The sequence below is a fragment of the Amyelois transitella genome, chromosome 19 (assembly GCF_032362555.1).
Source record: "Amyelois transitella isolate CPQ chromosome 19, ilAmyTran1.1, whole genome shotgun sequence".
NCBI lineage: Eukaryota > Metazoa > Arthropoda > Insecta > Lepidoptera > Pyralidae > Amyelois > Amyelois transitella.
Window position 1 is genome coordinate 5801963 of NC_083522.1, and position 26831 is coordinate 5828793.

At 34.4% G+C, this 26831-nt stretch overlaps 1 protein-coding gene across 1 annotated transcript in view; it reads left to right on the top strand.

Moving 5' to 3' along the window:
• LOC106132538 (cell adhesion molecule Dscam2) overlaps nucleotides 1–26831 on the top strand; it is a 157095-nt gene that overhangs the window by 113827 nt on the left and 16437 nt on the right. Inside the window, exons 9-16 of the mRNA XM_060949429.1 lie at nucleotides 762–1034; nucleotides 1508–1612; nucleotides 11459–11603; nucleotides 11802–12064; nucleotides 18524–18685; nucleotides 20333–20632; nucleotides 20990–21109; nucleotides 21381–21554. Of these exons, the coding sequence (XP_060805412.1) occupies nucleotides 762–1034; nucleotides 1508–1612; nucleotides 11459–11603; nucleotides 11802–12064; nucleotides 18524–18685; nucleotides 20333–20632; nucleotides 20990–21109; nucleotides 21381–21554 (1542 nt within the window). The remainder of the gene's footprint in view (nucleotides 1–761; nucleotides 1035–1507; nucleotides 1613–11458; nucleotides 11604–11801; nucleotides 12065–18523; nucleotides 18686–20332; nucleotides 20633–20989; nucleotides 21110–21380; nucleotides 21555–26831) is intronic.

The window sequence follows — 26831 nt, forward strand, 5'->3', positions numbered from 1 at the left end:
TATAATACCGACTTATATTAAATTCTTAATAGAATACCTGCATTGAAACTAAGTTTTTACAAATTGTATGAATGAGAGATCTCGTAGTAAAAAATTCACGTCAGGATCACGTAGTAGTAAAATAACGTCACGTTCTCGTAATAAGGTCGACAGAACAATCTGTTTTGCTTTCCTTGCGAAATCTACTTCGGATTTGTAAAACAAAATATGGATGTTACACTCGCTTTATAGAATACTTTCTATTATGTGATATATATTTCTAGCCCTAATGGGATAGTAGGGCTAGAAATATATAATAAGACAGTTTGGTAATTGTTAGCTATTATAATATAGCTAACAATTACCTTTTTTCAGACAGTTTTTCAGTCTTACTTATATATATATATTCCAATAAATAACTCAAGCAATTTGATCTCAATATATAAACAATGCAATATGGCAAGATTAAATTTTATTTCGCATATTGAACAACTAACCCTGCTCTAAGTTAATAATAAATAATAATGAATTAATGCTACATTGAATGAAATTAAATGACTATGAAAAAGGTATAAAAAATACATTAGTATTCTGTTACTTGCGACTTTGACTAGTTAGCCTTTTTCAATAGACGTGGACAAAGTACTCTTATATTGACGGAAATAACGTTGAGTATCGGGAGCATCAATATAAATCAACGAACCAAGAAAGCAAAGCGTCCAATGTATTTGTTCAACTTTTATTCACTTGGCAGGCAATTTCTGAGGTGGAATTTATTTCAGAAACGATCTCCGTCCGTGTGAAGCCCGAGCTGCTACGAACAAAAATAAATTCGGACATCACATTTGAGTGCAAAATTTCTGGACATCCTATTGAATTGGTCTACTGGGTACACGACGCAAGAGTTTTGAAAACTAATGATAGGGTAAAAATCACGGAAGAGGGATTAAGACTACATATCAAGAACACGCAAAGAGAAGATGAGGGATTTTATCAGTGTTTTGGAAGCAATACCAAGGATCAAGCGTATGGTATTGGAGAATATGTTATAAATGGTAAATAATGTATTTAAAACTGTTCATATTATAGAAGACTATTATTGCAGACAATCTTCTTTCTTAGGGTTCAATATTGTTAGAATATCATAGACGACGTACAATAATACAGTATACTCTCATAAAAGTTTAAAAATTTAAAATGTACAAGTATTTCAAATTAAATTTTGTTACAAAATGTTGTTACCGGACGTAAAGCTATAAGCTATAGTAAAGGCATATTGCCACCATTGATTAATGCAATGAAATTTAAAAAAAATTGGTGGATATGATTTTTTGTGTTAGTCCGTTATTCCACTACAGAAATAGTGTAACAAAACCCTGTCTTTTTCCACCTCCTCTGTTCATATCCGAGAAAGTCTCGACAATGCGGAGTAGCGAGCATTTCCATAAAGGCCCTCTCAGACGTTCCGAGTGTATTTCTTTTGCGGGGTTATTCAAGACGAAGAATTCTAAAGGGTTTATATTTGCAGTGACCGAAGGCCGGCCGCGGACTGTGGCGAATCGCTCCAGGCGTGCCCCTTTCGCCCGAAGCTCACATACACACGACACCGACTGGAATTTCACTGGAACTAGAGGTATGTAGATGCATTCCCATGTATGTACGAACGGGGATATTGCTAGGCATGCCTGTGAATTCGTATTTTAAATTGAGGTACCTACCTTTGTAAGCAAAAGATTTCTGGGAAGATAAAGTACATCGCTCTGCAAACAAAAATGTATACTTATTAAAACGTAGCGTATATAGGTCTACTATTAGCATCGATTAAAGTTTTAGTAGCCGTCCAAATTAATTACATAATATAACAAACATCCTCAAAGGGTAAAATGCTTACAAATGTTAGGTAATTTAAATATTTGGGCGAAACATACCCTACATTTGTAGACTCGCAACGTCGGAACTTATTCCCTGATCCTCTACTTATTTGTGATACTTACGACTTACTTAACAGCATACAACTTTCAGAGCCGTACCGCCTTAATTTTCTGCACATTCATTTTAGTCCTTTGATAACATTGAATAAGGTTCAAATTACGGTGTGTTTTAAGTTGTATTATTAGACGTAACGTGACATGTAAATACGGCTTAACATACTCCTTTTCTAAGAGCTCTCAGTAGGTCGACAATCCTACTCTTCAGTTGAAGGTGCTTTCACTACGGTTAAATAAAACTCGAATAGTTATAGCAGAGAAATACATTTATAACAAAGCGAATAAACCAAAGATAAAATTTTATACACAAACATATGTTTTTTTTTCTGTCTTAGTCGTAAAAGTAGGGAGTTATGTATTTTGGGGACTACCGCTTTTTCCACAGCCGAACGGTCAAAATTGATCGTGAAAAGCAGTTTTATATAAGTTGCCAGTCAAAGATGTGAGATCTGAAATTATTTTAGTATTAACTTAGAAACATGGTACTCTCCGAGTCACAAGGAAATAGCCTCTTATAGCACCGTCACCTCTCAAAAAGACATGTTTTCGGTATAAACGATCAACTCCTGTTTGCAAATAAAATATATCTAGGAAACAAAAGTCGTAGCTCAACGTCGAAACTCAGTTACCTCTGTTTATGTGCTGGTGACGTGAACTGTAAGTGGAAAACTTGCGAACCCGTCGTACTCGTTTATACACGTGGTTGGTTATTGGTTTCTTATCGGTAACTAGATATGTATATACAGAGACAACAGACGTGCTCACAACTTTGTATAAATGAAAAGTGCGTGATTTATTTTCTGCTTTTCGAATTTGAAATGTAGTGTAAACGTTGAATTCGCTTCACATGATGTTTTTCGGAAAATAAATGTTACCCAAACTAAAAGCAAAAAATTCGCTTTACAAATCAATTTCAATATTTTGCTTTTACCCGTTCATTGCAATAAAAGAATAAAAACATGATTTTCTTTTGGAATAATATTGACTCTGAGTTAAAAAAGCATTTCACAAAACCTTAAGTTTTTTTTATTAAGGTCGTATTATATCTGCCTGCACAAAATATTACAACTTTAGGTGACTCGGCGTGCATGTTTTAAATATTTACCATTTTATCCATCCCCTGCATCTTCATAAAATATTTAAAAGTCCATTTTTAAGCTCGGATCTGCTGCAAGCTATTAGAGTCAGCTCTTCACTTCAAACAAAGAGTTTCAGTGACGGAGGCACGGCTGCCACGGGCGCATCAACCGCCGTTAAAAACCAACGCGTGATTTTCCCAATTAAGATCCTATCTTTATGCGCGTAAGACTGCTTTTGCGTCCTTCTACAGGGGAATATAAGCCGCTTTGTTTTATTATTAATTCGTTCCCCGCTATTTGGTGTCGCCGCTCTTCAGGGGTTCAGTAAGTAAGGCTGGTGGCATACAACCACTTATTACTACGCCCAAATTGTGAGGGAGTATGTTTCGATCGGACAAGTTTGACTACCTCATTGATGTTTTGGACTAATTTTTCCTATATATGTTTTTAAACTTTCATTCTGGAAATAATTTCGATTGCAAAAGTAAGCTTTAAAGTTAATTATTCGTTGTTTTTAGCATTCAATTTCTTATTATTAAAAGAACTTGATGAAAGAAGAATGGTCTTGGGCTGACTCAATAAATTATACAAGTGGCTGACCTCCTTTTAACAAGCTTCATTTGTTTTGAGGGCGGGCTGAAATGGGGGAAAATATTTTTGTTGCCGCTTTCTTTTAAAAAGAAATACTTCCATAATAAAAATCTTATTTATTATTAAAAAAGAATATCACTTTATAAGACTTTTAAGCTCTAGAACAGTGATTCCCAAAGTGGTCTATATCGACCCCTAGGGGTCTATGACAACCTGCAAGGAGTCTACGTCAGCGAAAAAAATATGGGGTCCATGAACTGTAAATGAGCGACCACGATAGTGGATCTCAACACATACATCTATAGTACCTACTATCATACTAGCTTATAATACATACATACATACATACATAAAATCACGCCTCTTTCCCGGAGGGGTAGGCAGAGACTACCTCTTTCCACTTGCCACGATCTCTGCATACTTCTTTCGCTTCGTCCACATTCATAACTCTCTTCATACAAGCTCGGCGGTTTCGGGTACTTTTGACCTGACCCTTTACCAGGACGTCCTTAATTTGATCAAGATACGTTCGTCTAGGTCTTCCCACTCCGACCTTTCCCTCCACACTCTCCTTGTATATCTGCTTAGTCAACCTGCTTTCATTCATCCTCTCCACATGACCGAACCATCTTAACATACCCTTTTCTATTCCTGTAACTACATCTTCTTTCACATCACAACATTCCCTTATCACGCTGTTCCTTATCCTGTCACTCAATTTCACACCCATCATACTCCTTAACGCTCTCATTTCCACTGCATTTATTCTGCTTTCATGCTTCTTTTGCCATACCCAACTTTCACTCCCATACATTAATGTCGGGACCAACACGCCCCTGTGCACAGCCAGTCGAGCCTTTTTGGATAGTTTCTGACTGCTCATAAAGGCATGCAAAGCTCCATTCACCATGTTCCCCGCGTTCACTCTCCTTTCAATATCACTATCATACTTGCCATCTGATGTAAACTTTGATCCTAGATATACAAACTCTTTCACTTGCTCCACTTTTTCTCCTCCAATCAAAATATTACATGCTGTCATTTCTTTCTCCATTTCAAAAACCAGTGTTTTAGTTTTACTTACGTTCACTTTCATTCCTTTCTCTTTTAAAGCTTCATGCATACAGTTTACCATCTCCTGTAACTCCTCCGCTGATAACGCCAGTATAACCTGATCGTCGGCATAGAGCAGACATTTGACGAGTAACTCATTCATCCTTAATCCACTTTTAGACTCTTTCAAATCTGTCAAACAGCTATCCATAAATAGGTTGAACAGCCACGGTGACGCAACACATCCTTGCCTAACGCCTTTCTCAATCTTAAACCACTCAGTGTGCGCTCCGTTTATCCTGACACAAGCACTCGAATCCTCATATAAGGATTTCAGTGCTCGTATTAAGAGACTGCTCACCCCATGCATAGAAAGTGCTGACCACAATTCATTCCTCTCAACTCTGTCATAGGCCTTTTCCAGATCTACGAATGTGCAATAGACTTTTTGACTCTTGGCCAAAAACTTTTCGGCTATGCACCGCAAGGAAAAGACCTGATCAGTACATCCCATTCCCTTTCGAAATCCCGCTTGAGCATCCCATATTTTGTCATCAGTTTCATTCCTGACTCTATTAATCAATACCTTAGCATACAATTTGCCGACGACGCTAAGCAGGCTTATACCACGATAATTTTTGCAGTCCAGCTGTGACCCTTTTCCTTTGTAAAGTGGCACGATAACAGCCTTACACCAATCTTTTGGTACTCGGCCGCTTCTCCAACACAAATTGAAAAGGCAGTACAACTGACTAGCTACTACGCCTTTTCCTGCTTTAAGCATCTCGACCGACACTCTATCACACCCAGCAGCCTTTCCCGCTTTCATACTCTTAAGTGCTTCCACAATTTCGAACATTTCAATTTCGCCTTCCATCTCATTCTCTTTTTCTTCGCTATAGCAGAAATCTTTCTTATTTCCTTCCTTTTTTTCAAATAAACTTTCAAAATAGTCCTTCCATATCTTTAGTACACATTCTTCTCCTTTCACAACGCTACCATCCTGGCATCTGATCCTAGTCAGCTCTCTGGTTATAGTATTTCCTCGGGCTGACCTTACGGATTTCCAGAATACTTTCAGATTTGACTGAAAGTCTTCTGATAGCCTTTTATCAAAATCCTCTTTATACTCTTCTTTCTTTCTAATCACAGCTTTCTTAACCAAATCTTTCATTTTCTTATATTCCTTAAGTGCTTCATTCACATCTTCATCTATAACCTCTTGCATTCTTAAGTTAGCTTTTGCTGCTAACAAATCCAGCCATGCTTTCTTCTTTAATCGCACAAGTTCTTGCACATCTTTACTCATCCACGCATTTTTGTGATTTTTTCCTTTCCTTCTTCTACTTACACCACACACTTCAACAGCTACTTTCACAATTCTTTCTTTAAGTTCCTTCCATCCATCTTCAATATCGCTCATTTCATCTAAACATTACATTCACTTTCATCTTTCACTAGCTTATAATACAAAACATAAACATTATTTCTAAAAGTATCTATAAAGTAAAAAAAATATTATATACTAGCTGTGTACCCGCGACTTCGTCAGCGTACTTGCGGAGTTTGTTCCTCTTTCACGCAAAAACTACTGGACAGATTAAGATGAAATTTAGTACATGGGTAGAATATAGCCTAGAATAACACATAGAGTCGTTTTTATCCCGAAATTCTCATGGGAGCGAAGCCCCGGGGCGCAGCTAGTAAAAATACTAAGACTGTATCGGTAATCGGTCTAGCGGTTAGGCCGTAAAAGCAGAACGATGATTCACCCCCCCTTTAACTGTTTTGGAGGTTGTTTTTTAAAAAAAAAATAGCCTATGTTTGAACGCGTATCTTAATCTATATGCATTTCAAATTTCATTAAAATCGGTTCAGCGGGTCAGGCGTGAAAGCGGAACGATGATTTTCATACAAACTTTCAACCCCCCATTTGACTATTTTGGGGGTCGATTTTTGAAAAAAAAACGTAGCCTATGTTTGAACGCGGGTCTTAAACTACATACATACCAAATTTCATCAAAATCGGTAAATCAATCGTAAGTTGTAGGATACAGGAAATCAATATTAGGTAAGGGGGTCTACCCAACACGGAAAAAATAGCAAGGGTCTACGACGTAGACGTAAAAAAGTTTGGGGAACTCTGCTCTTGAAATATAAATATAGAATAGGTACCTACCTACTAGATTGAAAACGGTATTTTGCGCTATTCACCAAAGCAAGACATAGGTATCAAAGCACACCCATTTACTTTGTGTGTATATTACCTCTCAAACAGTCCGGAACAAACGCAGACTGCCGTGAAATAATCAATACAGCTTCCTTCGCATAGATTCCGTGCAACAAGCCGAACTATCTCCGGTGTACTCAACCGACGGTACAGAAACACAAACACAATTTGCATTTATTTTTATTATAGGAAAAGCTATTTTGCTACAGCTTCGTGTTGAGCAACGAAACAAAGTACCTACTTACGTTCTTAGTCAGCATCGAAATATTTACACTCGAAGGTACTTAGGTTAATATTAAAAAGACATTCCGATTTATCCACTCGCTCGGGGTTTTAGGTGGTCCCCGAGCTACAAGAGGAGGAAACAATTGGGACTAACATCAAATGGACAAGGAAACTAGATATGATTGATACGATTTTTCTAATGAATTCATTTAAAAATATTAAATAAAGACAAGTGTTTTTTTTTTAAAGTCATGGTTTTTGGGTCATAAATACCTCTTCCTTTGCCTTATTTCATTTCGTTACTGAACCGAGGCTTTCAACAAAAACACAAGCAAAACCTAAAACAAAATTCATTTCTACCATCAGTAACGTATGTACATTCATCCTGAATACTTCTGCAATGTTCTATCTAAAACACATGACAATGTGATGATCATATTCAGAAGTTATTTTTTTAGAAAGTTATATTAAATTCAATATACAGTTCCGACCAAAGATATCTCACTAGCCAGATAAAGAATTGTTGCAAAACTTACCAAAAATGTTTCAAATTGAAATTGATCTTAAATGATATAAAGTTTCTATTTTCTGATCGCCAAATATTCCATGAATCGAAGGAATACTTGCAAACAAAATTGAACCAGACGCCAATTTCAGCAAATTACTTTCAACTCTCATTGAGGGTAATAGATAAATTCTTGCAAGGGACCTCATTGGAGCTTCGCCCTTAAAATGCTAAATTCAACCCGAATAATGTTATTAGTCAGATGAAATTCCGTTTTTCCACAGGGAATGGTTATGATATTACGGGAGAGAATGTAATATTTTCACTGAGAAGTACGAAAATAGTAAAGGATTTATGCTTTGCCCGCGACATTATTATAAAATAGGATGTTATTATGTGTTGTACTTGGGGTGCTAAACAATTCACAAAGTTGATATTTAAGGTATAAGATATTATTTCCCATTCACAATCTCTTGTGAAATACTATAATAGTAACAATAAAAAAAAATTACTATAGATAAACTTCTCGTATCTATTTATACCTATTTACGAGTAGTTTACAACGTAAAACTATTTGCTTTAGTTATTTGCTACAAGATATTACTACAAATAGCGAATACATCTAGCACGTACTCGTATATAAAACCATGTAAAAATACCTAACTAAATGTAAAATAATTAAATTAGTCATCCAAGAATTTTGGCCAATAAATATACAAAAACATAGGCTAAGTAGACACACATAAAAATCTGTAATAAAATTGAATCACGTATAAAATAACAGGCTACTAACAAAGGAACACGATTTGAAAATCTGTGAAGTGAAGTCTGTAGATAGATAAATATCCAGAGATATTCATTACCGTGAAACAAGAGATGGGCGTGTTCAGAGAATAATGGAAACTGGCCGATTACGGTAAGTGGATTGGCAGTACGACTACCAATAAATCTATGTGTTGACTACCTTGTAAATAAGATCAATGAATTATTTATGGGCTCGGCTTTAAAATGAAAACTGGCATTTATTTCTTTAAAGTACAGGAGGAGACTTTTTGGCGGTCATTCAAATGTCATTTGTGTTGTACGAGTACTTTTTCATGTTCTGTTAATTCTCTATATTACAATATATTATTAACTTTCTCATAATATTTTAAAGACTCGAAAGCCGCAGTTTTTAAATATAAGTAATGTTAATATTTTTGCTTTACCTTACACATAATGACTTGTATTTTTAAAACTGGAATAAAAGAAGGTACCTAAGTTTTGACTTCCAAGCTAACAGAGTGCTTATAAAGTAAACAACTTGAAGCACTTCGCCTTAAGATGGCAATAAAATTCAGAAACAATTTGCAAAAACTCATATTTTATGCAAAAACTGAATTGCATAGTAAATGTTTAACACAATCCCAGTAGTAGTTGGAAGTAGTGAACAAACGCTCTGAAACAAGTTGTTATGATTGTTCATTTCAACACTTATTGTGAAGTTTTCAAATTGTACCACGACATTGTTTAAAGACTGTTTACATAACACATTTTTTTTATTTAACAAGTTTTATGAAGTATTTCACAATTATTAACTTATCCTATTATAAAAAGAAATTGGAAATAAAATGAACTTATAAAAGTCAAAATACAATTAAGCAACATACGACATATATATCTAGTAATATTTGAATAGTAAAATGTTCATGCCAGCTAGACTTCGTACATAAAGGATTATGGGAATCCCATTATTAACAATTCTGCGGGTCATTCCGAAAAACCTTATAAAAATGGGGTGCCAAAAGCGAGTGCCTTTTAATTTAATATGCGACCCGACCATAAATTTCGCCTGATCAATGACCGGTCTATCATCTTGTTCAACAACAATATAAATCAAGCAGTTAAATAATTATTATATTTTTTCTTCTTGTTCTCTTACACTATCACAATCACACACATCTTTTTCAAAAACCTATATAATTGTATGTAAAATACTTCAAATGTTACTACTACAAAATGGTAGCTATCCTACATTTAGCAAAGTATAGCAATTCAACATTCCTAATGAAGGTCTTCCATTATTACATTTTCTCGAGCACGGATGTATCTGGCCCACGGGGAAACTAGATAATAATTTAATTTTCACTTTATTGCGTCATTTATAAAGACTTCTATACCTACAGATAAAATACCGACTGCAATGCAACTTTTAATATACCTATGACGTGAGCTGAAGCTGAAGGTACAACTGGTAGTATTATAACTCATAAAGAGAAAAAAGAAAAAGATAAAAACCGTGTTATATAAAAATACGTGTCAGATATTCTATTAAACGTAACAAAGTAGATATATTTTCCCACTGGTATCATTTATAGTAGAAACCACTTTTATTACGTACTATAAGTCACTTCCATATTATGTTAAGAAACATCTCTCCAATTTATAAGAACATCGGAGAAATCCTTTCTTAGTAATGCACAAAGAACAAAAATGAACTGCAGCGGAGCAAGAAGTAGTTATTATTCTGCGATGTCTGTCATTCTGTCCGTTAGTAAGTTAGGAATTTAATTCTCAGTAGGTATCTGGACGCACGCGGGCCGAGTCCTACCCAACTTATATGGAATAATTTTGGGTAGAAATCATACATGCCAAAACCATAACGTGGTCTAGTTTCTCTGAAGGCGACTGTACATAAAATATTTATAGGTAAACATGTTTGCTCGTAATATAGTTGATGTGGCTTTGTTCTACATTTCTAAGCACGTGTTGGGTAATTCCTTGACTGTTCCTTTGTTATTAAAGGCGAGCAGAAGCGTCTAATCCCTTCATCCTTTCATGAAAAAAGGTCGCACGCAAGGGAGTAACAGGGCTTTGTTACTAATCCCTACATTAATATAGTTTTGAGTCATTGTGTTAGACTAGACAGTAACAAATACAAACTTTGAGAAGTGTCCGTTTAGCCATTTGTTTAAGGCGAAGTTGTCGCAGTTACTACTACCCAGGATATAAAACTGTATACACTTATCAGATGTGCTTAAATGTAAAAAGAAAGTAACTCACTTTTTCTTCATGCTTTAGTCGATGAAAATTTTTTACAACGATAAAATAAGGTTTCGCAAGAAAACTAGATAGCTACTATGTACATAAAATGAAAACCATTTAGTATATGATATCAAACCAAAATTTTACTAAACACTTGTTTAAAAAGAAGATTAATTGCTGCGACGTCAACTGAAAACACAGACTGAAAAATATCAACAATACTTATTGTACTTTTACGAATGACATACATCGTTTCTTAAATTACATATTGCAACTTTTAATCAGATTTAAATTTAATTAATAAACTTTTGGATATTTAAAATTAGTTTTTTATACATCTAACATTTAAAAACCATGGTCAGAATGAAGTCGTGCCTACTGCCGCTTCTGTCGGATTTACGTCCGCTGTTTCTATAGTTGGTCCATCCACTTCGCTGGTTATACAGCTTAGCCGATACGCAAATTAAACGGATCCTGCTCGGGATATCTCCCTTTCGTTTATAATAAAATGGTTTCATAAAGGGTGGTTAGTTGGGATAGATAAAATCGGTTTCAGTTTTTTTTCTTTTTAAGTTACCATTTCAGTCTTTTCGAATTATAACATCAGCAAACATTAAAATAGTTTTCAACATTAAAATATTTATGACGCCTGATTTCTGAAGGGATGTGCAGATGCTATTGATCTCCACAAAATTGTTAAAAATTGTTTTTTAAAGCATGACAATTAACACTAAAATCTGAAATTTATGATATTAAGAAATAAATTCTACTTTTTTATCTTCAGAATCTAAACCAGAGTTAGTGTACTGGTTCTCCGAGCAAACTCTTCAGCCTGGACCCAGCGTATCTCTCAAATGTGTGGCCATGGGTCATCCACCACCACAGTTTACGTGGCTACTGGATGGATTTCCTATACCAACAAATCCAAGGTAAATACCGGAATATAAGCAAGTAATATATACTTGTGGTTAATTTGTATGTTTTTCTTCAAATCAATATCTGAGGATTCGATTAAACGATTTCCATTACGAAAAAGGTTGCGCACCTAATGGTGCTTGTATGATTGCGATTTTTCGGTATCCTATTAAAACTTAACTTACTTTTCATCTGTATATAAAAACCAACAGGTTTGTGGTTGGCCAACACGTCACTCTACAAGACGACGTCGTCAGCCATCTTAACATCAGCAGAGTAACCGAACAAGATGGCGGCGAATACGCCTGTGTAGCGTCAAACACAGCTGGGAAGGCGATACATGCGGCAAGAGTGAACGTGTATGGACTGCCTTACATCAGAGAAATGCCCAAAGTCACGGCTGTTGCTGGAAGCGATTTGAACATCAAATGCCCAGTAGCGGGTTACCCTATAGAGTCTATAACATGGGAGCGAGGTGAGTTTAAAAACTATTCTGAGTTTTGTTTCACAGCCTGGTGCAGTCAGTCAGGTACTTTGTCTATCGCTGATTCACGATTTCCGGTCAGGTCATAATGAAAAGCAATTATTTCTTATTTTTGAAATAGGCCTTGAATTTTCATCCTTTTTAATATGCAAGAAGAAATGTATAAATGAGTTAGTCTTCTATTAGCCGCGAACTTATTTTAATGACTCGTGTATTTAAACACCTTAACGATGGATACGAGTAATATATTTTTTCCTTCGAACAAAAGTTGTTGGGCGCCAAGAAGTTTAATTTTTGTTACAATTTAATGTAGACACGTGTATTTGCCTGCGGTAAGTTAATAAAGTCTGAACAAAGGTGCGGTCCGGCAAAAGACTTAACTATTTAAGCTGCCGGCTCTCTGCAAGCTTAAACCTAAGTACTTTTACTCTAGCTCATTGTTCTTACTTGAAATGATACTCTAATTAGGGTATCTAGTATCCAACTGGGTACCAAAATTAAATAAGGTAAGTAGTGCTGACGACTGTAAGTATTAGGTAAAAGTCTGCAATCAAGAAAAGTCTGCAAAAAATAAAAATATATGTCCAGGGTTGATATGTGTACAGGAAATTTTAAGTAAACTATATAACTAGTCATTAAATAATCCCTACTAAGCACACTGCAAGTTCATTGACTCGACATCCTAATCGCTACAGGATTAATCACAGAAGATGCTTCATTTGCTAATTTCCGCATACATTGGCCGCCCACCGATTCTTTGCCAAATATCCGTGTCGATATTTACTGGACGCCCTGGCACGGTTCCCAGTCTTCCCGGCCAAACTACTAACATGCACGTGCTATGAACTTTAGTGTAGAACAAATCAGCCTTCTACGGGAATATTTCAAAAGACTTGTTTAATGTCTTTCATTGTATGTTTAAATATAAAGAGCATGAAGTTTATTTTGAGGTTATTCATGTAAAAAACAAAATAATGCGTGTGGGGGCACCGTTCAAATCCTTCCTCGGCCACGTACCAGTGACTATTTCTTCTTCTCTATCCGTTTTTATGGTTGAAAAATCTTTTAATGTTAATAATTTCTAGAAAAATAATTAAATGACCTTTTATTCTTTTCATTTTTTATTTACTTATTTCAATTTGACCAGTTATTTTAAAGCCGGTTTATGTTAAATATTTCAAGGTACAATAAATGTGTTTACAAATAATTTGTGTTGAAAAAAGTGTTCATTTCTCACACAAACACAGTATTCAAGCAATAAACCATAGAAATATAAAAAAGTTTTTATAACTCCATGCTAGCAAATTTAGCGACGTCAATTCTTCAAAAGTCCAGTCCGCTGCGAACTAAAATTCAATTTAACTAGCTAACTTTTTATCGGGCGTTAAAACTGAGTTCTACTCCGATAGTACTATTAACCCCACTTTGTAATCTTACATGTCTTCAAAGCTATGTTTATGGTCGCTATTAAGTACTTCTTATTGGTATCGGATGCATACGCTATTTTATATATCTCTCTCGTTCTTATGGCACGGTGAGCATTGTTTATCTTATTTTGAGACTCCATCGTCCTTTCCATACAAAGTATTAGACCCGATAGTCCAGCAATATCCTCTCCGAACAGAGCCTGTGGTCCGCTTTATGATGATACTGAAGTAAAACGACTAATATTTAAGTAAAACATAATTAAGAGTTCAAGTTAAAAATATGAATTGATTTATTTTCAGTTCCAACACTTATTTAAATTTAATGATGGCAAATCTAAAACTGTGTCTGTACGTATGATCTGTGACTTTTTCATTGGTAAATATAAAAGTTATTGCCAGAAGTTTCCTCAGGTTGCCATGTTAATGATAAAAAATTGCCATAATTTTCGCCCCTACATTACGTCCTGAAATTGAATTGCTGCCGTGAGCTTCTAGGTCGGAAATTATATTTTCACCTTTCTCAAGTTGATTTTCTATAAGAAATGTGTCATTTATTTCTTTCGTATTCCTAAGACTTATGCTGGAAATGGAGGCATGAAGAAAATATTTGTTACTTCAGTGATACTTGTTTTCTGTTATAATCCAAAATATACCTAGTAGACAACCTAACGTTACAATCCCACAAGGCAGGTATTTGTTGTAATTATATATTTTTCTGTGTCCTTTTACTTAATCAATCGATTTTTAATTAGAATTCGTCATTTTAACATTCATTATTTTTCGTTTTCCTGTTCCAATTTGTAGTTATAATTATTTAAAATATATCACTATCTCTTCCAATGTACATAAAATAATTCATTATTATTCAAAATAATATATCCATTACGAACTAATTTTAACTATTATCTAAACTGCCTCTGTGGCGCAGCGGTAGTGAGCTTGTCTGTGTCACAGTTGGTCCTGGGTTCTAATCTAGGCCAGGGCATGATGAGAAATGAACTTTTTCTGGTTGACCCGGGCCGTGGATGTCTATCTATATAAGTATTTATTACGGTTGAGTAAGTAGGTATCTCGTAACTCAAGTCTCCAACTTATTTCGAGGCTAAATCAATCTGTGTAATTTATCCCATATGTATTTATTTATTTTAATAATATATGTTTAATATTTGTTGAAATCTTCATCTACATTTCACCACTCATGGATATATCTACTGATACATACAGGCAGGTGACTGAACAGTTAGTCTAACATAATTTCAAGCTGCTACATATTCCACAAGTTGAGTGACAAGCTATTCTCAAACGCCATGTTTTATTCATACAAAACGTCGTTTACGCGGAGCCGCAAAGTTCAGAAATAAATTTACAGGTAATTTCCAGAGGGATTATTATGGGAAAAGAAAATACGGTACTGTCGATGATATTAAATACATGAAATTTTGAAACAATAATAATTTAGAATTTTAATGGACTGTTTATAGTTATGAGAAAATAACATAACGATGTCCATCGCCCAACAAAATATCGTTACTCTAATCATAACTAAGATTTTGTTCAGGGACACTCCACTGAAGAATTGTTTGAAATCTGTTTTAATTAATTTCTAATTAATTGATTTAAAAGAAATACGAATAAATCTTTATCCCAATATAACATTTAGTTGATGCTTAGATCGGAATAATATTTTTCCAATATAAAATATTAAACAATGTTTACCCGAACCGTCTGTTATTTGCAACAAATACAGTAAGCTATTGCTAGCTGTAAAATCCGCAAACAAGTGAACTGTGCGGTCTGTGGTGTAGCTGTGGGCTGTACTGCTCGATTCGTTGCCTATAAACATTTCGATGTAGAACTATGTATTTCACTATAGAGAGATATTTAGTTACATACGTTGATTGTTAAATGATAACGTACATACATATAGTCTTGTCTATATCCCTTGCGAGGTAGACAGAGCCAACAGTCTTGAAAAGACTGAAAGGCCACGTTCAGCTGTATGGCTTTATGATGAATTTAGATTTAAATAGTGATAGGTTGGTAGCCCATCGGCTACAAAAGAAAATTCAAGTTTATAAGCCTATCCATTAGTTGCCGTAGTCGTAGAGTGGTTCTATTATGAAGTTAAAGGATAATTTATATGAAATTGTTAAGGAAATTGTTGTGCCGTGTGGTTCGCGACAGTGCCACGAAAAGAATAGGACCAAAACAAACTTGGGATTCTTTTTTAGGCGATGGCCTAGCAACCTGTCACTATTTGAATCTCAATTCTATCATTAAGTCAAAAAGCTGAACGTGGCCTATCTTCCCCACAAGGGATATATACGTGACCATTTGTATGTATGTTAAAGAAATAGCTGTAATAATATACGTAAACTTTAGCCAAAACTTTCACTTATACTAAGTTTTAAAATGTAAGTAAAATGTAAGTGAAAGTCAAATATACCTTTGTAACCAACATTTGTAAAATGTATTATATATATATACAGGAAAAAAACAGATCAGTTGCTCTAAATGATGGGCTGATGATATCACGATCGATTGCAGTAAAGTTAGGTACCTACAGGTTTGTGATACCGTCTACAAATTTAATTTCAATTTCCAATGTCATACCGAACCTTCAAATGGCTATAAATCTAAACCAATCGACAACTTTATTGCCAGCAGAAATTGCTCCATACTCGTACCTACTCACTTGGAAACTTTAAGCTTCAAAACCAAACAAAATAATTTCTAATTTGAAATTGTTCCACACAGACGCTCGAGTTTGGAGCGGTGCAAAATAAAATTTCGCTAACCGCCGACGAAGTTTGGCCAAAATGTGCCGTGCCTTTCAAACACCCAATTTTCAAATTAAATAAGTATGGCGCATATCAAATTGGGTCAGTGAACTTTGACGCTGCTGTTTTGAGTGCTAAGTGTGAAGTATGCACGTTGAATTAATTAGTGAGCTGTTGAGAAAATTGCTCTCGATTTTCTGAAAGTTGTAGATACTAGTAATAGGTACCAACTATTAAAGTGGTAAAGTTTTGAATACTTACTGCTTTCTTCCTCCAATTTATTTAGATGCCAAACATTTTTTTTATGGCAAGTTTATGAGAAATATGAAAGGCCGCGATGGGAGGTAACTTTATTTTATAAATATTTAGTTAAAATAAAAGCGTAGTAATTAAGTACATTCAACGTTGTCTAACAGCAAAATCTGAATTTCGATTAAAATACTGCGTTCTCTCTGAGCATAGTACAAAACCCAACCTGTCAAGGGATTGTGGCCGGTTCACAGAATATACTTGATTTTAATGTCTGATTTGTAAGGCCGACCTTTTTATCAATGCAGGTATCAGAATGGTGAGGTCAGCTTAATGAGAGTACTGTGAAAAAGATAAAGTCCGCTGTTGACGAGGGTCCCTCTCCAAAGAAAATTGCGAAGGAGTGGCTCTCCTTAATTTGATCTTACCCGGATCTTCCGGTACTATTAAACATACAGTCTTCATTGGAAATGTTTATCTTTATAGTTATAAATATGAGATAATTAGGATAATTATTTTAATTACTTTTTTAACTGCTGCTGTGTAAAATTACCAAAATATTGAATTTTCATTTTATTCTCATGAACGTAAATGTTAACTATGTTTATGTTTACGTGAAATCATACAAGTCTTTTTTCCTATTTTATTTTCTAGTAACGCTATCTTCTTGTGAATCTTAAAGATGTGATAAAAATATCTACGCTGAGAATCCAAGAACGCGGTTAGCCTTATAACTGAGCTCTATTCAATTTTCTTCGGCTTTTGTTTTACTACTTTGTTTGTGGGATTCTTGGCTGCTTAAACAAGGCCAGAATAAGTTAGGGCGTCCTTAATTGGATCGTAGGAAAATGTCTGGTTAATTTCAAATAGGAACGAGAAGAAAATTTCGTGTTGATATAGAATAGTCTACTTCTAATATAGACGACGTAAGTGCGCTATTTTGATACTCCAAGAGCAGGTACAATCGACGTTTAAAGAAGGCAACAAACATAATGTACTTACCTGCCTACTTACAGTTATTTTTTGGTGTTTTAACATACAAACATATAAAATCTTATAAAGATTTTAAAATTAAAAACATTTTTTATTTTCCCAAGCCAATTCAGTCATAATTAATTCATTAGTTCTGAGCTTCTTTCTTGATCTTTCTCATATTTTTGTGAGATTTTTCTGTTTTTTGATTTAGAAATCAGGAAACTTTGGCTAAATTGCAATGCAATATGGCATCACACATAACGAAAGTATTGGTAAATGCCTGACAAAGTATGTTTCGAGAAACCATAGTAATTCCTTTGTCCCGTTTGTTTCTTTGCTCTGGAGACCGTTTTAATGGTGTCAAAAGTCCTTTTATCCTGCATCCGAGATAATTGCTTGGGACCAAAGTGAAATCAAAGGGATTTATCACAGTATCTGGTGTTTTTGGAAACTATCTTTATTAGAAGTTCATCAATGGATCTAAATGAAAGTTTGGATTGAATTTGATTGTTTAATGTTATCCAAATGGAACAGTCAAACCACAAAAGTAAATTTGGGTTTTATAGTCAAACTGTGGAATATATTTCTTAGCAATCACGTAGATTTATCAATTACTTGCTTTTACAAATATTAAATTTAATTATAACAATAAATAAATAGCATATTTACAATGCAATTTACGGTTTACTTACTTGTTCTTTTAAATATATGCAACGGATAAATGAACAGTAAGATACGTAGGTAATGTGTAAATTATTTCTTTCGAATAATCAGGAAATAGACGTTTATTTTGAGTCTGGAACAATTTTCGGCGGTCTCATTTGTTTACTATATTGCGCCCGTGTAATAAATACCGTCAAACCTACAAGTAAAATTTTTAATTTCTTGGCCCAGCGGTTTGGGCTGCGGGACCTCTTTTATACGTATTTACATTCTTTTTATAAAAATAACAAAATAAATGGCTTTTTAAAGTTTTGAAATTTAGAATACATAATCCAAATAATAAATTAATTTGACAGACGGGCAAACACTACCGCTGAACCGGCGTCAGAAGGTATTTCCCAATGGGACTCTCATCGTGGAGCAAACTCAGCGAGGCGAAGACGCCGGCACGTATACGTGCCAAGCGGCCAACAGGCAGCGACACGCCGCCCGCAGGGACGTCGAAGTGCAGATATTAGGTTAGTAAATTATCTATTAGCTTTACTAGCAACGCAGCACTAGAAGAATCGAAAAAACGTTTGGATCAGAATGACTTCTGTATCATTGCAAAAATAAAAAGAGCAAATCAGGCTTATTACAAATACGAACACATCATTTGGAAACTTGCATATTTACGCAACTCCTAAAGATTGTAGAGGTCAATTAGGTGTCAGACCGCGTAAAAACTTTCTCTCTTTTCGAATGTACCTCATGGTACAAAGATACACCACAGTTAATTCCTAAAACATTTATACGTTGGTAAGCGTCAACCAACACTTATAAAAAAGTAATAGAAATAGTCTGGCCAATTTCACACGTTCCGTTAATCCTAGTTTGTTCAAACGTTTCCATTTAACGAGCCAAATGTTAATGCCACTTTTATCTTCATCGGATTGCCAATTCCAGCAATATCTGTTACTGATTACCAGTAAATACCTCGACTGTGTTGCCCAATTTATGGAATAATACCTACCCGCGAATTTGTTTGAGGATTTAAATGAACTGAATACAATATTTATTTTAACCTTTGGGGTTTTAAGCCCAGTTATTTTGTTTTATGTTCATGTTCATACAATGATGTGAGCTAATAATAATATGATGTAAAATTACTTTAGTTCTCTGCCATGCTATATGATATAGTGTGATTGAGTGAGGAAATACTAAAAAAATACAATAATGCTAAAAGATATAATGATCCCCTTACAGGGTAGTGCTTGCTGACAAATGGTCAAATTCCACGTAGCTAACTAAAGGTAAACTTCCGCTTGTGGAAACAATTCGTAAGCCTAACTTTACTTAACTAGTAAAGTTGCGTACGTATATCACTCTCATTACAATGGTTTATATATAAACTTTCTCATTTTGTGTAGGTAGTAGGATTTAAAGCTCCATAAAATCACAAATTCAAGAGGGGCGGACTCACTCATCCGTAATTCATTAAAGTTAGCGCGTACGCTTCTCCGGGCCATCTCCCGAGCGTTAAAATTCTAGCTTTCCACAGTTAATAGGCTAATAAAAGAAAAAAATACATTAAAAAAGAAAACTGCAAAAGGGAAACTCCGAAAGGTACTCCAGATCGAGCCGTAAACGGAATTTAAAGATTTAACATTAATTAACAGTAAAGTTTAAGGTGACTACTTAAAATTAAACGTGAAATGCTATTGGTTCTGAAAACCTTTCATGAGTTTTGTTAAGTTTGGCGATAGACCAGCAATATAAAAATAGGAATAATAACGTAAATAATCTAAGGCAGACAAGTCACCTATCTAAAACCTTTTGAGTCTTATGATTATTAGTTCTATCCATCCAGTAAAAGATAAAGACATGTTATGTGTATGTATGCATGTATCATCCAAGTACTTATATCGTGACATAAGGAATCAAGTTAAAGCTCGTTTTGTTCAAAATATATAATGCGACACACTTGCTATAAAAAAGACAAAAAGAAACACAAAGTAGATACCTACTTAAATCAAATAAAATTAAATTCATAATCCAATAGATTGTTATTCCATCATTACTTTACTGAAATGTTTCTCAAAATATTTCAATTTTAAATATTTTACTTACATCTTTAAAATTGAAATAAATTATTAACAGATATTAATTCGTCTTATTAATTCCAGTCCAACCGAAAATCTTGCCAATTCAGCCGCTCACGAACCTACTGCGGGAAGGAATGAGGGCCGCTATATCTTGCCAAATTCTCGAAGGTGACTTGCCTATCGCGTTTCGATGGGAGAAGAACGGGCAGCCCGTGACGTCATCGCCGTATGCGCCCAGCGGAATAATTACTAGGAGAATGGACGAGTATAGTGCATCACTGGTCATAGAACATATAACTTCGCTTCATAGCGGGAATTACACGTGCATAGCGTCAAATGTGGCTGGTTCGGAAAGATTTACAGTGCCGCTCACAGTTAACGGTAAGCTGAACTTATAATTACGCTTGTGTTTAAAACTTCACCGAAATCTTTAGTTTACAAAGACTTCAATTATCGAAGAACCCATCCTTCGATTGAGACCAATTTCAATGAACAATGACTTTTCATAATAACCGTGGTAATGAAGGTGGTAGTTACCGTTTTGTAAAAAAAAAAGCTTTTTTGAATAATCCCTTAATCGATGTGTAATTATTTTTGATCGATACTTATACCAAATTCAGGAACATACATTTAATAGTTTATATTGTGAGTTTATTGATTATCAATCAACTTTTTTCTTTATTAGTATATTCTATAAAATATATTTTTGAGATTTTCAATATTTTTGCACCTACTTAGTTCCGCCTCGATGGCGGTTGGAGCCCAACGACGTGGCGGTGGCGGCGGGCCAGGACGTCACTCTGCAGTGCCAGGCAGAAGGCTACCCCAAACCTGCCATTACGTGGAAGAAGGCTGTCGGTATGTTAAAGTTACTAGTAAATTATCTGTCAAAATTTGTGAATTTGAGAGAGTTCAAATTACGTTAAGATTAAAAATAACTGGGTTATGTGTTGTACTGCAAAATTACTAACCAGTAACTAATTGTAAACAAGAACGAAAACAAATTTCTACAATTAGGTATAACTAAAAACTTCCTTAGACAATCAAAACAAATTAACTAGTACATGTTTTAAATATGTTCTTGATTTTATTAATATATTTATATGAATAATAAACTTTTGTCGTCCAGGCAATACTCCAGGGGAGTACAAAGACTTCATGTTTGAAGGCAGCTCGAGGGTTTTGGAGAACGGGTCCCTGGTCTTCGAGAGAGTAGCCAAAGACAGCGAAGGACATTACCTATGTGAAGCCAGGAATGACATAGGTGCTGGGCTAAGCAAACTGATATTTTTGAAAGTTAATGGTAAGTACTTGATTTATTTGGTACACTCTGCCTACCCCTCTGGGAAAGAGGCGTGATTTCGTTTTGGAAGTAATTTTTACTAATATCGTGAAGTGATGTAATATTTTCAACGACGACAACAGTGAGCTACGAATTCTCGTAGCAATCGTCGTAGCAGTAACTACGAGGTAAGGTAGCAACTTATGTAGCAGTTTTAATTATAATTACTATTTAGCTACTTTACCGTTAGGAAAAATAATAAAAAATATTTTGCGTAGTGCGATGCAAATTTTTGTTTTCACCTTTTTCGAAAATTCCAATTACCAGATGCGATTTATTCTTTTACTAGATTTATATTTGTGCAGATTCTTGAATAATAAAAAGATTATAACCTTCTTCAAGGTCTCTTTATCCCAATAAAAGTCAAGTAGTTTCGTGTTTACTCGGTAAGACAGAACAAATAAAACTCATATCTTATTAGCTTTTGCTGACAACAAATCCCTTTGAAGTGGTGACCAAATACTTTTACACATTACAGGCGTGATAGAAACCTTTTTTTAGAGTAAAGAGCACTTAATGAAATTCCTAGAAGGTTTTCGAATCGATCTCAAACTGACACTTGCTATATTTTCGAAAGGTTAAAAGGTAAAATAGAATGCTTTTAGCATTTAGTTCCCCGGTGGTGACTAGCATTAGGGCACCGTACTTATAATTAAATACCTACAAGTATAATAATATTATAAATGTGTATGTTTTTTGCCTGTCTTTCACGTCAAAGCCACTGAATTTTGATACTGTTTTTTTCTCAACCCAACCAATACACCAGACCTAATATGGAGGTACGAATAGATTAAAAAGGCTCACTGACCAAAATGCTGAATTCAGTCACGTAGGCTGAATGTTTACGTTGTAAACAATGGATATCGTACTTTGGGTCGTGTCTTGAGGGGATATTGTTAAGTATCACATAGTGCTACTTAACAATATGCTCTAGTGCCGTGTGGTTCCCGGCACTATTACAAAAAAGAATAGGACCACTCCATCTCTTTCCCATGGATGTCGTAAAAGGCGACTAAGGGATAGGCTTATAAACTTAGGATTCCTCTTTTAGGCGATGGGCTAGCAACCTGTCACTATTTGAATCCCGGTTCTATCATTAAGCCAAATAGCTGAACGTGGCCATTCAGTCTTTTCAAGACTGTTGGCTCTGTCTACCCCGCAAGGGATATAGACGTGATCATATGTATGTATGTATGTATCACATTAACTATTAATGCCTTGTTTACATTACACATACATAAAATCACGCCTCTTTCCCGGAGGGGTAGGCAGAGACTACCTCTTTCCACTTGCCACGATCTCTGCATACTTCCTTCGCTTCATCCACAAGTTTACATTATATTGGTATTAAACTTAATAAAATATATTATTAACTAGGACAAGATAATTTGTATAGGTTTTTAATTCAACTAAGCTACACACATCTTAGAAAACCGCATTCTAAAAGTTTTCACACGATGTGAGAACAAACATATCTACAGACAGATATAAATTCCAAAAATAACATTTTTGGCTTCAGTTAGTCAGTTACAATTTTATTATAAAGTATTAAGGTAAAAGCACCTATTACGGAGGTATTTCGCAACATTTGAAAGTAAGAAGCAAAAATAAGCATAAGTAAGTATTTTTAAAGGTTCCAAACAAAATTATTATCTAAAATGGAATTTAAATTTTGTATTGCTGTTGAGTCTAAGTATCCTTTCATGCGATTTCTTATTTAAAAAAAATATTTAAAAAGGCAGGTCGATTTTCCCTAATACGGAGGTATGATTTTGGTCAGAGCCTATTACTGCGGTAGACGGCTCCTAATACGGAGGGTCAGGAAGTACATTAATTTAGGTTCCGTACAAATAATATGTATAACAATAATAGAAATGTGTAAGTACCTACCTTTATTGTAAGTTTTTCGTTCATTGACTATTTAATTACATTATTTCACTTTAATGAAATTAAAGACGACTTTGAATTTAAAGTATATTATTTATTTAAAGTATATATTATATGTATATATTATTATTTAGTGTTTTCTACACGCGTGTGTACAGCTTTCACGGATTTAACAATATAAAAAAATGCAGGTTCATTTAGGAATTAAGTTTTATTTTTTATTACAATTAGTTACTTTGGCTAAGAAATAATGACGAACAATAACAATCATCTAAAATCTTTCAAAAATCAACACTTCGTAGAGGAACAAAAAGTAACAATAATGAAATATTTATAACATCAGTCTTTCAAAAACTAACACTCCGCAGAGGATAGTAAACTGTAACTAAAAGTTTTACATATTAAAAAATAATCACTTTAGTAATGGGAAGTGAACTTAATATAACATACCTAAGTAAAGTTTAGGGTCAATTCAGGCTGCAGTTACAGTGGTCGACAGCAGCCCGAAGAGCATTTACAGCTTCGGAAGAATTTTAAACGTTCGCTACTAGACTAGCTTCGCTTCAAAACTGCTGGCTGTCGTCAGCAACCGACGCCGCATCAGCCACCAACAGTTTTATTTTTTCGAGCGATTACTGGTCTATAAAATAATGAAAATAAAGTTTAAAACTCTTTTAAAACTTGCGTCAATGCTGCCCGCTGCCACTGCTGCCTGAATTGAGCTATGAAAAAATAAAAAGAACAATTACGTAGATTGCATTAATTGATATTAAAATATTTAATTATTTCAATGTTTTTGATTTTACAAAAAAAAAAAAAACATTTATAAAAAATAAGAATCAGAAAAAAGACGATTTTTTTATTTATTTACGAAACCCTAAAATCTTGTGATTTTCTGTTTAATTAATAAAGCCATAATAGGAAACCATATTACCTAATACAGAGTTACCTGGAAATAACTACCACCGTATTAGGAAAACTACTCGTGTTTTTAATAATCCTAATTCTGACCCATCAAAATTCCGATTAACAAAAGAGTGTAAATTTTTAATCAAACTACAACTATTTTGTGGCTAAGATGTGTAAAACTGAAGTAACAGTTATACACAGGATATTATTTGTGATAAATTAAAACACACCTCTCAATTTTTACCCCTCCTAAGAAACGAACATTTTGTACTCAACAGTTTTATTATTTAACTAGATTTCTAATTGAGAACACATACCTCAGAATATGGTTATTAATTTATGAGATTAATAATTATTTCAATTGAACTTTTAACTAATTCAAAAACTTAATAATTTGAAAGTTATAAACAATTAAATTTTATCAGTATTTTTCCTATTACGGAGTTATACCACCGAGTTAGGATTAGTCTATAAAATTCGTATCCTATTACGGCGGTATTTTATTTCTTATTTTTTGGGTAAAAACTGAGTTACAAACGTGAAACAAGCTATTTAATTTAAAAATTTAAAAGTAGGGAAATGCTATAAGTTATTCATAAACAAACTTGAACGGCCTATTAATACGAAAAATAGCCTTTGTAAATATTAGTGTGCTTACTTTTGTTGTTCCGCGTTTGTATGAAAACACCTGTTCCGTCGATGCCGTGACACAAACTGATTGATTTTGTTATGTTGCCAATGTGTTGTAGTTGCAAATGTCGGTTAAGTCGTGACGTAATAAATTTAGAATAAGACATTTGCGTTATGATGTACTTACACTGAATAGAACAGGAATAAAACTAAGAAATATAAATACCACCGTAATTGGAAGCGATTTTGACTACCGCCGTATTAGGAGCTTTTACCTTATGTATGGATTATTCTGTTAAAAAAGAAAAGAAGCATTATTAATTATTTATATACACACATACATATATTATATACCTTTTCATATACCCAAGAATATAATACAGAAAATTAAAATACGTAATAGTTTAGATTCAAATACTAAATAAGTAAGCGTATAATCAAAACCTGTTCATTAATTTATTAACTGTGATAACCGTTGCTAATAGTGCCCAAGTTAGGCTTAATCGCCGCTTGTTTATCCTTAAATACTAATAAATAACAAACGTTCTCGTGTATCCACAATACAGCCCATAAAAGTCTGTTAGCTCTTCGCTTATTGTGTGTTGATTCTGCCATCAGGGCGTATTTTTATTGGATTGGACTGACTCCAAGTGTATTAGGCAGGATAGCTCCATGTGTCTCCAATTGGATACGTTGTGACCTTATAAGACTATTTATTTGGTCACGCATATAGAAAGACTTTATTGCTTTTGTTAATTGGCAAAAGAATATTAGTTTGTATGTTTGTCATTTCCTTAATATCTTTGTTATTATAATAGAAATACTAAAACATTTTGACCAGACCATACTCGTAGTTCACCCTGATGGGTGTACCAATGGAGTTTTTCTTCCTATAGTTCACCTCAACGTAACTGGATATACCAGGGGTTATATTTCTCTTCCATTGATAAACTTAAAATTATATAATTATATGTACCTATAATGCTTAATTTTCTAAATGCATTACCCGCGGTCCACCCACAAATGCGAGAATAATACTACTGGGTACATGCATTTAATTTTTCTCGTTTTGTGGGGTTTCTCGGAGTAATTTTTAATGAATTTGTTTTGAAATTTTAAAGTGTTGTTGTCAGGCCATTTTGTCATAGTAAAAATTGATTGATATGAAACACATTAACACAAATATTGTTAAAACAAATCTCTATCGATACATAGTTTATCTTGGAAACTTGGTAGCAGCGACTACTACGTCTTTATTTATTCAAGGATATACTCTCAAGTTCCTAACCCACAACAAGCCCGATTAATACCGCAAGAATGTCCCAAGGGCCCCCACTCGCCGCTGCCCGCTAGGAATCTCAAACTTGATGAACACAAACTTATGGACAACTCCATTTCGTCGCTATTATATAAATAATAGAGGCGTATTAACCGAAATCTTCGCAGTCAAAGTTGAACTACTAACATTTGCCGCTAACGACAGAAAATGTACGAAGAGTGATGAAAGTTGAGGCAGAAAGAGTGTTATTGTAAGAGTGAGAAATCCATAGTCTCTGGTCACCCCTATGGAAATCAGATATATATGCATGATAACATAAAGAAATTTATCCAATCCAGGATCATGCTCATAAACCCTAAGCTCCTCTGCAGAAAGGTAACTGGGACTAACGCCTAAAGAAGAAGATGCAAGATGCAAGAACAGAAAAGTTATTTACTTATAAACCTTTATGCGATCTCCTTCAAAGAGGCTTGACCGTCCTATGGTTTAGGTTTGTATGAAGAGTGGGCTATGTTTCTCTCATGTAATGTCAC